General features: G+C 64.8%; 2 protein-coding genes across 2 annotated transcripts in view; one reads left to right on the top strand and one right to left on the bottom strand.

Moving 5' to 3' along the window:
• Positions 1-10,035, bottom strand: part of BAHCC1 (BAH domain and coiled-coil containing 1) — a 70,748-nt gene extending 60,713 nt beyond the window's left edge. Inside the window, 1 exon segment of the mRNA XM_075014315.1 lies at positions 9,881-10,035. The gene's annotated coding sequence lies outside the window, so the exon portion shown is untranslated.
• LOC142023753 (uncharacterized) lies at positions 108-5,788 on the top strand. Its single transcript, XM_075015027.1, has 3 exons — positions 108-820; positions 3,670-4,377; positions 4,804-5,788. Exons 1-3 carry the CDS (start codon positions 108-110, stop codon positions 5,048-5,050), a joined length of 1,668 nt encoding a protein of 555 aa, XP_074871128.1. The 3' UTR covers positions 5,051-5,788.
• Positions 10,036-14,292: the final 4,257 nt, after the last annotated feature.

The following is a 14,292-nucleotide window of genomic DNA, read 5'->3' on the forward strand; positions in this document are numbered from 1 at the left end:
GCGGGGCTCTCGGCGCAGCGAAGCGGAGGGGCCGGGAGCGGTTACCGCAGGGGGGCTGCCACCCCGCCCCGCGCCGCGCCGCGCCGGCTCCCGGCTTTGTTTGCACAATGGGAGCCAGGATCGTGCCCCGCTTGCAGGCGAGGGCGGAACGGGGCCCGGAGCTCGGCCTAGCCGCTGTTCTCGGGCCTGGCACCGGCGGGGCCTCGGCCCCCCCAGCGGCCCCTCCCTGCACAGCGCTCGTCGCCCCCCGAGAGGAAAGGCCCCCGCGGGGCGCGCAGCCCGGCCCGGCGGCTGGAACAAAGCGGGGAAGGGACCTGCGCGGCGAGCGGCCCCACTGCAGCGCCCAGAGGAGGGGAAGCGGCTCCCCCGCCGCCGCCCCGCTCGGCCCCGGCCCGCCGGAGCTTCCCCGGAGCCCGCCGAGCTCCGCTGCGGGGCTGGGCCGCTCCGCAGGCCCGGGGAAGGCCGGGCGCTTTCCTGCCCGCCCCGCCGCCCGCTCCTGCTTTCGGTTTGAATTCTGCAGAGCCGAGGGAAGAAGCTGCCGCGCCCGCGTCGGCACCGCAAAATCCGGCTCCGAGCCCGCCGCTGGCGGCTCCAACGGGAAACGGCACAAACCCCAGAGCGGCTCCCGCCGCGGAGGAGCCGCCCCGGGCGAGAGGAGCCCCGCAGCCGCCCGGCCATCAAACGCGGGCGGCCTTGCAGCCAGCCGGCCTCGCTGCAACCAGCAACAACAGCCACATGTACCGAGCCCTCCGCTGGAAAGCAGCCGGGCTCCCCCGACTCCGATCCGCCCCGAGCAGCGACACATTAACATGCAAAGACCGTGTGACCATTTAAAAAAAACAACAGCCCCCGTCGCACCTTCCCCCGACGCTCGGTCTGTTTTGGGCGGGGGTCTCTTTCCCCCTCGAATTTGTTTTTTTGTTTTTTTTTTTTCCAATTCAGATTTGCCTTCTATTCAAATGTAACAAATGCGCCGAGGGAGAAAGAAAGAACGTGGCGATCGCGGCAAACCTAACCCTCTCCTCCAACCACCTATTATTTATTTTTTTAAAACAGAAAGGGTGCAAATTTGCATCCATTGCGCCTTTTTTTTTTAAGTGCTACAATGACTCTGTTTGTTTTCCCTTGCAAAGCACCATTCATGGCTGCATTTTAAAAACCTTAGAATTGCATTAGGAAATTTGCAAACAATTGTATTTTTGTTGGTGCTACCCGGCGCTAGGTACAAATTTCCAGGGGTACAGAGAGCAATTTACTGCAACCATTTAAAAAATGCCCTGTAGCATTTCTTTTCATTAGAGGAAAGTGTAGCGTATTCCGACCTGTTTTTTTAACGATTATTATTATTATTATTTTCAATTGATATGTGTTCTAAACAGTTCCAAGCAATACACTGTTATTAAATTTTTTACAGATGTAACATCACACAGAACTAAAGAATGTCCTCAAAGGAAAAAGAACAGAAACATGGTATTTTCAACCACCAAAAGTTCTCGCTATGCAAAAAAATAAAATAAAATAAAATAAAATCTACAATCCTGAATTTTACAATTTTACAATCCTGAATTTTATTTTAATTCTCAAAAAATTTAAAGCAAACAAAAATAATTGCAGTTACTTACTGGAGGTATGTTCCTTTCACACAGTGAATGCAATACAATTAAATCAGTAAATGGGACTTTGTATTGTATTCCTATTGGTATTTGCACTGTGCTGACTGTTGCACTGTAAATGCACTGGCTGCTCTTGCAGAAGGGAAAGGACCCTATAGTGGGTTCCTTCCAGCCTCAGCAGCTCCCCAGCCCGCAGCTCAGTCCTGCAAGCAACTCTCCCTGCATACTAATAAGCTCGTGCCACTCACCCAGGGTGAGCACGCTAGCTGATTGGACGCCGGGCCCTCCACGGTAATAAGCTCGTGCCACTCTCCCTACGTAAACAGGCTTCCCAATAGGCTGGCGCGAGGCCAGCGAGCTGCCAATCAGAGAGCCGCCGGGCTACTACTCAGCCCAATGGCGCCTAATTCAAGCCTTGCAGCTGCGCAGCTCCTCCTGCGCAGCTCCCGTCCCTGCTCGCTTGGTGAATGGGGATGTACAGCAAAGGCAGCGGCCTTGGGGGTGGAGGAGGTGCAGCGAGTTCTGCCCGGGCGCTGCTCCAGCCCACACACACTCAGAGCAGCGGGGCAGGGAGAGTTTTATTTTTCCCGTTGGCGGCCTGGACGGTGCCCGGGGTTTAGCGCACCACACAGTGCTGGGAGCTCTGGCACAAACCACTGCATGGAGCTGTTGCGCAGGCTGCTACGGGGGATTGTGGACTGGGCTGGGGACGTGGGCGTTGCACCAAACCGAGCAGCCCTCTGAATGCAGAAAGTGCTGCAGTCTCCCGATGTCCCCTCGGACGCGGCGGCTGCTGGCGTGGCTCGGGGGCTGCCTGGCGAATAGGGAGCAGTGGGCTTTGCAAGGAGCAGGGGCTCCGGAACAGGGACGGCGACCGGCGACCTCTCCCCCGTGCCACAGGAACCAGGAGCTCTGTGCTCGTTCCCACGCATCCCCCGTCGCCCTCCTCTCCCGGGGAGGTACCCAGCACCATTAAACCCTGCCAGCCCAGTCCGCCCCGGTGGCACCTCGGCCCCTCTCTGCAAAGGGGCGCCCTTAGATTGGAGCTGAGAAAGCCACGCGGAGGCCCACGCAGACAGAGCCCGTGGCCACGCAGCCCGGTCCAGGCGCCGGGTGCCCGGAGGGAAACTGCTCTGCCCCGTTCCCAGAACAAACCCCGCGGTGGCGATTTCCCGGGGCTTCGCCCTGCACCAGAGAGGGGGAGCGCTGTGCGGTTGCTGCCGAGCGGCGGCGGCGGCCCTCGGCTGGAGCTCGCGGCCCCCGCCCTGCCCCTGGAGAACGAGCTGGAGAGCTGGCAGGGCACCCACCAAAACGCAGGCGCTCCCTTCCTCCATTCTGCGCCGGTCACACAGGGGTTAACCTCCTCGTTTCCCGTCTACCCCCCCCACCGCCCCACGGGACGGCTACGATTGGTTGGCAGCCTGCCATCCCGCTGTCAATCACCGAGTGTAAACAAGGCGCTGATTGGCTGCAAGCCAGTCCGCACTGGGCTGCCTGAAAAAAGCAATTACTGGCCCCGCGGTTTCAAGGCGGCCCGGGGCTGCCGGATGAAAGGAGACGAGCGGGGACAGTTTCCAGGCGGCCCCCGGGCAGACCCCGCCGGCCCCGCAGCCCAGAAGAGCGAGGATCAAAGGGACGGAGCCGGGGCAATGGACTGAGCGAGCGCTCGCGGGGATCCCCCAGCGCCGGGCGGGCTGGGGCGCGGGGCAGCAAACCCCCCCCCGCCCCCCGTGCACCCGGCCAAGCCTGCGGCGTGCAGGGCCGGGCTCCGCGGCGCACATAGGTAAGAGGGGCCGCAGGGGACAGCAGAGAAGGGCCAGGCGGGCTCGGCGCGCCGGGGGCCGGTCGGTGCAGTGACCCCCGTGCCCGCGCTCCGGGACGCTTCCGCCCCGCGATCTGGCGCCGGGCGGGGATGCCCCAAGCCGCAGGCTGCGGGGGAGCGGGGATCCTCCGGGCCGCCCCGCCGGGGGCACCTCAGCGGGCCGGGCTGGGGCGGGGAAGGGCCGCGGCTGTTCCTTGTAAGGGCGATTAAAGCGATTTTGCGATCACCCCCGAGGCTGTGGCTGACTGAAAACGCGGGCCGGGCCCGAGCGCGTCGGACGGGCGAGTCGGTCACCCGGCGGAGCGCGCAGCCGGGCGTAGCTGGAGCCTCCCTGGCCGGGCTGCACAGGCCTCGGGGCTGCGCGGGAGCAGAGGCGAGGGTCGCCCCAGCGGTGACAGAGCGGGAGGGACGGAAGGAGACCCGAGCCGGAGCCGGAGCCGGAGCCGGAGCCGGGCGAGCGCGGAACCTGCACTCAGCGCCAGGATCGGGCCGCGGAAGCAGGCGGCAGCCGCTACCCGGGGCTGGGCGTCACTGGCAAGCGGCGCCTCCAACACACGCCGCGAAGACCAGGACGCGCCAAGGCGCCAGGCTCCGCGGGGTGCCCCGCGCCCCGGCCGCGGAGTTTGCGCTCCTGCTCCGGGCGAGCGCTGCGGGGAGGCCGCCTCGCCCCCGGAGCTCTGGGCTGGCCGGATCGGGCTCTCCGCGTGGTTGGAGGAGCAGCAGCAGCCGCCGGCGGGAGCAGCGCTGCCGGGGAGAAGGTGGAGCAGCGCAGACCGCGCACCCCCGCGTCCCCAGCCGTCGGGTCTGGCGGGCTGCCGGGGCTCGGCGGCTGCTGCGGGAGGAGAGATTTGGAGGTGCAGACCTCGAGGGCTCCCCGCCTCCAGGCGCTGCCCTGTCACCGATGGGCCAGGCCTGCGCGCTCAGAGGGGCCTGGATGGAAGGGTAATTAATGCAAAGTGACTGATGGCGCTCGGAGGAGGCCAGTCCTGCAAAGAGGATTGTCCCTGGTCGCTGAAGCGTCTCTGATTGACACTTCCCGTCCATCTCGCACCCGAGCGGGGCGTTTGTCACCGGCTCAGGCCCAGGCTTGCGGGTCTCCCGGCGCTGCGCACCCGGCGGCCTGGTGGAGTTACTGGACCGATAAAGGGGCGTTTGCAGAGTCGGCACCGAGCGGGGCTAGCGGGGAAGGCGAGGGTGAAAAGGACCAGGAGGGGGGAAACTCCCAGGTGTGGCCTTCACCCCACCTTCCCAGGGCGGCTGGATCGATTTCCCTTTGCGCCCCTGGAGAGGCTGCCCCCCCCCCCCACGCGCTGGGTTGCAATGAGGGCTTGACACCGATTTTTCTATCGTTTTAAAAACCCCTTCTAGGCCTCCGCCCGCTGAGAGCTGCAGCCAGGGGAAGGCCCCGCGCGCCCCTCTCCGCAGCAGGGAAGGCTGCCCTGATCTCCGGTTTGGAACTGTCCAGAGCCAGCGAATGTTTTCCTGGGGCAGGAACCAGGCCCCGGTATCTTGGTCTCCCTTTAGACAAGCGGGAGCGCAGATAAGGGCCAGAAATAAATATTTACACTGCCGGGAGATCGGCCCTGGCTCCCCTTCCCCGGCGTTTTGCAGATGAACCGAGAGGCGCCCGCAAGCTCTGCTTGTCACCGCGGGGTCAGAGCCCGAGGGGGACCGGGCTCCAGCAACCCGGCTCTCTCGGCGCCCCCGCCCCCGCCCCCGCCCCCGCCCAGGGCTTGGCCAGGGTTGGCTGCTTGGCCGAACACCCCGGACCTGCCCCGCGCCCGGGCTGCGGCGAGGCCTTTCATTTGCCCGTCTTAAGGAGGCTGAAAATCCCCTTCGCTTCGCAGAGCTTCTCGGTGTATATTCTCTGCTCCGCGGCCCCGGGGTGGGTTGGGGAGCTGGGCGGGGGGCAGCTTCGGAGCTTGGCGTTCCGCGACCCGCACCCTGCCAGAGCGGTACCGCAGCGAGCTCCCCCCCCGGTGTCGCCCAGCGGAGCTAGGGCCTCAGCAGCCCTGGCGAAGGCCACCTAAAGCCGCTGCCTGCTCGGTCCGGCTGAATCTGCAGTCCCGAGAAGCGCTGGGCCCTGGGCGACACTCCCCACGCCGGGGACACGGGTTAAAATATTGCATTTTAATACCGCACCAGCTGGAAAGGGACCAGGCAGGGGCCCGGCCGGTTAAATAATATTGCAGATTAACCCGGCACACTAAATAATTGCCTAATAGGGCTGCAAGATGCAAATCTCTGCATTTGGGTAATTGCATGTTGGGCGCCTCTGAGTAATGCAATTGTTTGGGGCCGACTCATTGTTCCAAGTGCCATTAGTCAAAGAGCAAATTAGAAACAATTTCTCGGCTACAAAAAATGACTCTTCATTCTTCAAACCCAGGCGCTCCGGGCGCCGGAGGAGTCCCTCCCCCAGGGCCCCGGGCTAGGGCCTCGGAAAAGCCGAATGTCCCCGCCCCGAGCCCTCCTCGCGCTCCGATCCCAGTGCAAATAATCGGAACAATCAGCGCCCCCCCCCCCCCCGCCAGGGCCGCGGCTCCGGGCCCGAGCGCTCGCGCACAGGAGCCGGCTGGCGAGCTCCGCACGCGGCGCGGCGCGGGGGGGTGAGCACGTGCTGGAAGTCGCTGCCAATCTCCCTGCAAATAAGCTCTGTTTTGCATTACTCGTTACAAAAACAGGCTACCGGGGGGGGGGGGGGGGAGGGGGGAGCCCCGCGCCGCAGAGGGAACGAGTCAGGCGGGTTGCTGGGGTCTCTGCCTTCCGCGCGTGCACGAGGCCCCGGGCACGCGCCTCGTGCACCCGGAGGCTCGGGCGGGTGCTGGGCCGGGCCGGGCATGTGGCCCTGTGTGTGTGAGGGATTTGAAACCAACAACACGTGGGCGGCGCCAGTTCGGGAGAGCGATCCCAGGCAAACCTCCAGCCCCAGGGCCGGCACCAAAGTCAGGGGAAGGAAGGTGTCTGCACCCCCCGGGGCTGGGAGGGACTATCCCGAGAGCCCCTGGCCTCCCCAGCCCCCACGTGCAGGCTCTCCCCCTGCCCCTGCCCCGCCTCCGCCCGGGGACAGGCAGGGCCTGCAGGCCCCACAACGCAGCCCGGCTGGCAGCCGAGCCCAGGCCCCTGCATCCCCGATGTCGGGGTCAGTAGGTCCTGTGGCACTTGAACAAAACACTTGGTGGTGCCCCCCAGCCGCAGGAAAGGGCTCGGGCCCTGGCTGGGGAGCGCGTGCGCCCCGGGGCCTCCCCCACCCGCAGGGCCCGGAGCAGTGCCCCGGGGAGGGGGACGCACGATGGAGCGGGAGGGCGGGAGCCCCCCCCCCCCCCCCCACGGCGGCCTTGATTGCAGGGGGCTTGGCCGGGAGCACGGCAGTCAGGAGCAGCGACGAGGCCGCTGGGCCTCCGAACCGCCCCGTTTGGGGCGCTGGCCCTGGCCAAGGGAGCAGCCCCCGGCCCCCGCAGGAGCCCGCCTGGGAGGCGTTAGCGGACCAGAGCCGCGGCGCGAAGGGCGGGGACTCCGACCGACACTGCTCTGGCAGCCGGACGCCGCGCCCAAGCTCCCACGGCAGGTCTCATCTCCCAAGTGCTGGGCATTGCGGGGAGGGACTGGAGCGCAGCCAGGGGCCCGGTGTGGTCAGATGCAACCAGCCCCACACAGCGCTCCACCGTCTGGGCAGCGTTATATCGACAGACACGCGCTGTACCTCGTACATCGCGCCCTGGATTACCGGAGATGGGGGGCACGCGAGAGCCCCCCCCCCATGAGCTGGGAGCCCGGCGTCCGACCCGCCCCGTGCAGGTTTTTAGGGTAGGGGCTCGGAGCTTTCCCGCTTCCAAACGTCCGGCGAATGCGCTGGTAAATGCCAGTCGCACTTTGCAGCTGAATCCGCCGCGGTGTTCGCTCCCCGCTGCGTTTGCGGCGCTAGGGTCTCATTAACGAGCGGCCCCCGCCCTGCGGAGCGGGGACGTGCAGCTGACCGGGCAGGAAGGGGAGGGGAGAAAGCCCCCCGGCCGGGAGAGGGCGGAGGCCGCGTGTTGGCCGCTCGGTTGCTGCAGATAATCCTGGAGACAGGCTCCCAGAGGCGTCCTGGGCCTGCGGGCCCCCGCCCCCCAGCCGGCTACCTGCAGGCGGGCCCCGCCTGCAGCCCAGACACGGGAGCGCGCGTGAGGGGGGGGGCGCTGCGCAAACATGTTGCGACATGTCGGAAGGGGCCATGTTCCGACACACAAACACGACATTAGCCGGGCCCCGGCAGCCCGTGGCGCGGGGTCTGCAGGGCAGCGCAGCCCCACGGAGCGTTACCGCCGCCGCCTGCGAGAGGGAGGCCGGGCTTGTCCTTGGGGATCCCTCCCCCGGCAAAGGGCTGCGACTTGCACTGCTGTGTGGAGGGAGGGCCTGGGCCTGAGGGTGGGGGGTGGCGCAGCTCCGGGCACTGTGCGTGTGGGGGGGTCCCCAGCTCGGGGTCCTGAAGCGGGGGCAGGCCCCGGGGCTGTGACCTTTCCCTGCGGTGCACCCCCGGCCTCACGCCTGCGGGGTTCCACAGCGCTTCCCAACGCCGGCGCCTTCCCCAGGCTGCTCACACCTGCGGGGGTTTTCCCTAAGCGACCTTCCCAGCGGCTCCGGCCCCTCGGGGGGCGGGGGTAAGCGCAGGGGCGAACCGCGGGGACCGAGGTGAAAAGTTCGCGCTGCCTGTCCAACGGGAGCTGCGGCCGCGCAGCGCCGGCTCCTAGGCCTGCGGCTGGGGGGCTGGGGCCGCTCTCCCCAGGAGGGGCTCCACAGCTGCCCCCCATCCGTGCCCCGAGTCAGGAGAAGGCGGCGCTGGACTGGTTCCCCCCCGCCCCGTTCTTGCCCAGGCGGTTCCCACCCAGGCCGCTCGCTGGGGAGGCCTCAGCTCTTTGCTTCCTCGTTCGGCTCTTTTGTTTGGGCCCCGCTGCGTCGCCCCCAGACGCGGGGAGGCGGAGCAGGGCCCGGGGGAGCAGCCCCGGAAGGTGGGGGAGGGGGCAGCCCCGGCTGGTTGCGCCGCAGCGGCGGAAAGCTGCTGGGACAAACCCGAGCCCGAGGTGCCTGCGGGCAGCGGCTGCGCCTCATGAATGGCGCTTCGAAACCGCAGCCACGAGCGCTGCTTTCAGGGGGGCCGCGCGCGGCTGGTCCCGGGCCCCGCGGCTGGGGCGGCTGCCACGGCGGGGCCTTGCCCCGGGCCGCTCTGGGGGAAGCGGGGAAGACAAGCAGCGCCCTCGGGAAGGCGGGTCCCGGGCGCCGGCGGCCCAGGGCTGTGGGGCGCAGCGGGGTTTGGTTCCTCGCCCCGGGCTCTGGGGCAGCTTGTACCGACCCTGCGCTCCCCTGGGGAAAGGCCGGAGCCGCCTCCAGTCCCCCTGCTGCGACCGGGGCAGAACCAGCGCCAGCCGCCTCCCCCCGGAACGGAACCCAGCGCGGCCCGGCTCGCCGCCCTCCCCCGCCGGCCATCTTCCCGGCCCGCTGCATTTCCGGGCTCGTCCTGCACGGCGCGAGGGGCTGCGAGCCGGAGGGGGGGTCCCCGGGGCTCCCCGCGGGGCTGAACGCGCGAGAGGAGACGGCCCGGGCGCCGCTCGGAGTTCCCAAACAAGGGGGGCGGGGAGCGGGGCCCGGCCCGGCCGAGAGGGGCGAACCGAACGCTGATCGCGCAGCCGCTGCAGGTGACCCCCGGCCCGGCCCGGCCCAGCCCCGCTCCCCTCCCCTGCCCAGGGCTTTCACCACCTCCTCCGAGCGCACACGCGGGCCCTTTAATTGCAAACCCCGCTCGCGGCCCGGATCTGCGCGGCCGAGCCCCGCCGGCGGCGAACAAAGCTGCAGACTCGGGGCCGGGTTTCGGGCACGTGACGGCGGGGACGGGCGGCTCCATTGTTTTAAAGGGCGGGCGGTGGGGCGCAGCGCAGCCGCGCAAAGCCCGCTCCGGGGGCGGGGGCCACGGAGCCGGACCCCGCTGCAGGGCTGCCCCCGGCGCGTGTTCCGCGTGGGCGCCCGGCGAGTGCAAAGGCGAAAATAAACGTCCACGGAGCGCGGGCGGGAAGCGGCTCTGCGGCGAAGGCGGGAAAACGCCCCAGCAACGGCGGGGCGGGGGGCCCGGGCTGCAGGGGCCGGAGGCCGGGCCAGGCCACGCGGCTGGGCTCGGCTCGGCTCCGCCCGGGGACGCGGCCCACCCGCGCGGGATTGCAGCTGGGGCTGGGGTGCAGCAGCGGGCCGGAGCGGCCGCGAGGGCGCACGGGGGCCGGCGGCTTTATCGCTCTCCCGAGAGCGGACGCTGCGGCTGCGGCGGGTCCCGGCTTCTCCCGCGGCGGAGCCGGGAGCTGCTGCCCGGGGCCGGCCGCCCGCCGCGGCTCAGCTGAGTTTGCTGGTGCCCGGCCGGGTCTCCGGCCCGAGCGCCGGGGTCCTCCGCCGCCGCGGCGGCAGCGCGGAGCGGGGCACTCACCTGGCTGCCCGCGGGCTGTTCCGCGCCGCGCTGCATTGTCCCCCTTCCCGGGCACACGAGCCGCGCCGCCCGCCGCTGGGCCCTCCCTGGCTCGCTGCGCGGACGGCTGCGCCGGCTCCCCCCGGGCGCTGCCCAGCCGCGCTGGCAAAGGCTGCGGCGTGCATGGCCCTGGCGCTCCGGGCTGGCGGGAGTGAGGAGCGGGGCACGTCCCGGGTGCCGCGGCTGAGCCTGGCAGGGCGGGGGCGGGGGGGGGAATCCTCCAGCGCACCGCGGAGCTGCGGGCTCTGACTTTGCGCACCCACGACAACGCGGCGCTCTCCCCCCCCCCCCCCCCGCCTTCCTTCCCCGCGCTCTCCGGGCTGCGGGGGCCTGTCCTCCGCTGTCCGCTTCTCCTCCGGGCCCCCAGCCCTGCGGGGAGCTCCTTCCCGCTCCCTTGGGCTCGGAGCAGCTGCCCAGGGACTTGCCCCTGTTGAACCTAGAGGCCTCCTGGGCAGATCTGGCGGTGCTAGGCCCTGCACCTACCTGGAGCCGGATACATCCCCCCCCCCACCCACTTAGCTAGGAGGACACAACCCCGCCGCCCTGCAGACACCCAGGGGTCCAGGAAGATGCTTAGGTCACATCTGCACCAGGGTTCCCTCTACTTTTTCCGCCCATGTGCAGAATAAATTTATGTGCCCCAAGGCATGTGCGGTTGTGCACCACCGATGGAAGCAGCGGCGGACTGCAGGCGCTCTGCTAACCAGCTGGGCAGCATTTGAGTCATTCTGGGCAGCCGCCCAAGCACTCAGTGTAGCGGGAGCACTGCCTTGGTTAGCTGCAGGAAGTGTCTACACTAGGGGGCTGTGCGGGGACAGCCCCTGCCCCCAGGGGCCTAAGGCTGGAGGTCTGCCATAGGCTAGGCACAGGCTCCTCCCTGCAGTGGCACAGGGCCTTGCAAAGTAACAGAGAGTAGGCCGTGCTAGTCTATACTGGCTGTGGTCTGAAGTGGGTCTGTCCCACGAAAGCTCACCTAATAAACTATTTTGCTAGTCTTTAAAGTGCTACTTGACTGCTTTTTGTTTTGATGGGACCTTGCAAAGTCAGTGGCCCAGGGACGTCTACTAAATGCCCCTGGAGACATGAGTCCATTGCAGGGTCAGGGCCTAGGCAAGGCAGGTACATGATGGGAGGGGGCAGCATTACTCTCATTGTGTGGATGGACATTCCAGGTATAGGGAGATTAAGGGATTTGCCCAAAGTACCCACAGGGACCCTGTGGCAAAGCCAATAATCCCACCCAGTCCCAGACCCGCTCTCCCTCGTTCTCTATACAGAAACCTAAGATGGCCCCCTCGGAGCAGTGTTAGCAGAGCCAACTCCCCTTTCCCCTCCCCCCAGGCAGTTTCTATGGGACTCCCTGCAAGATGCCTGGGGCAAGTTTTATTGTTAAATAATCCTTGTTTATTTCTCAGGTGCCAGCCCTACGCTGGGTGGGGTCTGAGGCACAAAGAAAGACTTTGCAGACCCCAAAGCACTTGCCACAAAGACAGACTAGGTCAGTGTTCCTCAACCTTTTCGTACAAATATCCCTTCTTCAGACCCCACTAGCTGAGAACCCCAAACTCCTCTCGCCTTCCCCGAGGGCGCACGTCCCACTGGTGAGAAACAGGGCCCTAGGGAAATCTGAGGTCTTGGAACAAGCGCCGTTCAACCTTTGCAGATCACTGCACCCTTTGCGGATTTGTTTTGCATCCCCCCAAGTGACACCTCACTTAAAAACGACTTACACCGACGTGCAAACCCAGCGCAGAAGATGACTGCAGAAAACTCGCTGACTCTCCACCATCCTGTTAGCAAATAAAGGCCTGGGAATAGAACCCTGTACTTACATTTCAGCCTCAGGCATCTCAAGGCGTTGGCCAAATGAACTTTTAGATTGTACTGACTTTACTACTGGCTTTTTTACATAGCCTGTTGTAAAACGAGGCAAATATCTAGCTGAGCTGATGTGCCCCCAGAAGAGCTCGGTGTACCCTGAAGGGTACACAAACCCCTGGGCGAGAACCACTGGCCTAGGTGATACGGGGAAAGCCCAGGGAAAGAAAGCTTCTGGTGCCAACCTTGCAAACAGGCATATGAGGGCAGCCCCCTCTGCCCACATATGTGCATCTGGCAACTTATTAATTATATTATAATTCTATTGAAGAACAGTCCAGTGGATGACATGTAGTTCGGTTTGGGCCATGCCTCTCAGAGCTCTGGCATGATAGCGGCAGAGGAGGCCGTCACCAGGGAAGGATCCAGAGCAGAATCCCAGCATGGCATTTGAATCGTACCTGAGCACTCTCCATTTACCAGCCATGAGGCCTGGCACTGGTGGAGCATGCAACTTTTATTCTGAGGTGGGGCTGACATGCCCCCTGGTTATTTTCTTGCAGGCTTTTTTCATTACAGCCATTTGGCTTACTTGATCATTTGCAAACCTGGTTTCTGCCATGTGCTGTCCCACCGAAGGTGTTTCTCCTCTGGAGGTTTCATTTGGTGTTCACCATCAGGGCTGAGTCTCATTCAGAAAGGAGAGGAAACGGCTCCTCTGCCCCCAGGACTCATGGGAGCCAGACCATTCATTCTAGAAAGCGCTGGGTAGAATGAAATCTCCATGCATTGGGTAAACGTGTCCTAGAAAGGGAGTGTGGAGGAACTTTAAACTCGGGGGAGTAAGCGGGGAGTAGAAGAGATGAAGAACAGCAAGGTGGACCTCATCCACCTCCCCAAAAGCAATGAGTCCATAGTGCAAGGCCCAGGCCAGCCAGACATGAGTAATCAGCCCCACTTCTGCACACAGCCTGGAAGGGAAAGGCTGGTCTCGTGGCACCAGTGTTCTCGCTCATCTTTTGCATCCATGAACAGAATAAATTTTCCGTGCACCAAGGCATGTGTAAATGTGCACCACCGGGAGACACACAAACCTGGCTGTGGGCACTCTGCTAATCAGCTGGGTGCCACTGGAATCGCTCCTGAGCGTCTGCAGAAGCGGGCAGCTTGCAGAGAACGCTGCCTGACATGCAGGCTTCTCTGACTTCTGAGTCAGGGAAGGAAAGACTTTTAGCTCCCTGCCCAGGGCTCTGTGTGACCGAGAGTCTCCTTTGCAAACGCTCCGGGTAAGAGGCCAGATCGCCTCCCCAGGCCATGGTGAGTCTCTAAGGGTCAGGGTGCTCCCCGGGGCCCCTGAGCAGATGATTAGAGTGAAACTAGTTGCAGCTAGTCAGATTGGTATTCAAAATGTGTCACACTCTGGTGCACTCTGACCCCTTCCCCCCCCAACGGCCGCCAGGCTGCCTCTCCATTCCACTCGCCGGCTGCTGCTCTGCTCCAAGGGGGGCCGAAGGCCACAGTCTCCTTGTGCATCATGGGTGCATTAGGCCTCCAAGGCCCTGGACGCCTCCTGCCGGGCAACACTTCAGAGCTTGCCTGCCATCCCATCTCCCTCCCCCACTCAGGTGTGCCAAGCTCGGCAGCTCCGTGGGTGTGACATGGCCTCTCTTCCGGGTCACCTTCCAGTGCAGCCGTTTGTCTGTCTGTCTGTCTGTCCTCACTGCCCCCCCCCCCCGCATAGTAGATCTGCACAGCCTGCATCCAAGCCTCAGGTATTCTGCCATCTCACAGGGCAGGGGTTGAGGGAAGTGGACAAAACAGCCCCAGGTTAGCAAGAGAAGAAATTGGCACAAGGACACCAGGGACCGGCTGCAGAATCTCTAACGTCCGCACACAAGAGACAGGGCCGTGCAAGGCCTCGCACCAACCCCCAGCCTGAGCGAGCTCCACGCTCCTTGATGTGCCACCTGAAGAAAGGGGGAGTTGGAGGCCCCTGTGGGGGTTTGGATCTCTGGGTCTGGAGACGGGACATGTGGGCATTCGTCAGACTAACCCAGGGCTCTGCAGCCGAAAGAGCGAGAAGAGACATGTTTTCAAATTCAGTTACCAAATCAACCCTCCAGGAGCTGCCGTGTGCAGGAATATGAGTCGGTCCTTCATAAATAACGTCGCTCCGGGCTTTTGGCAGCCCTGTTGTACGAACAGCGCACGCCCAATGATTCGTCCCAGGTAGAACGTTTCAGTTACTTTCACCCCAGGCTGGAGAGAAACGAGGACAAGGAAACCACTGCGTCTGGGGACAGGCTCTTAAGCGGGGGTGGGGGGGCAATGTTCCCACCAGTGTTCCACGTTCCCCCCTTTCGCAGGATCTACCCCCGCCAGCCCCAAGCCTGCTCCCCACTTCTCCAGGCTTTACCTGCCTCAGCCCCAAATCTGCCCCCTAGTCCCAAGCTTTACCATCCACCCACCAACCTGCCCCCCATCCCCAGCCTTAACCCGTCTCACAGGCATTAACCTTCCCAGATGGCCAGATGGCAGAACCGCTGCCCTCTGCC

Source organism: Carettochelys insculpta, chromosome 20 (assembly GCF_033958435.1).
Source record: "Carettochelys insculpta isolate YL-2023 chromosome 20, ASM3395843v1, whole genome shotgun sequence".
Classification (NCBI taxonomy): Eukaryota; Metazoa; Chordata; order Testudines; family Carettochelyidae; genus Carettochelys; species Carettochelys insculpta.

Coding starts and splice junctions, on each gene's coding strand:
- LOC142023753 (XM_075015027.1), top strand. CDS start 108: ATGGGAGCCAGGATCGTGCCCCGCTTGCAGGCGAGGGCGGAACGGGGC. Junction 821..3,669: donor CACATTAACATGCAAAGACC/GTGTGACCATTT, acceptor ATCACCCCCGAG/GCTGTGGCTGACTGAAAACG. Junction 4,378..4,803: donor AGAGGGGCCTGGATGGAAGG/GTAATTAATGCA, acceptor AACCCCTTCTAG/GCCTCCGCCCGCTGAGAGCT.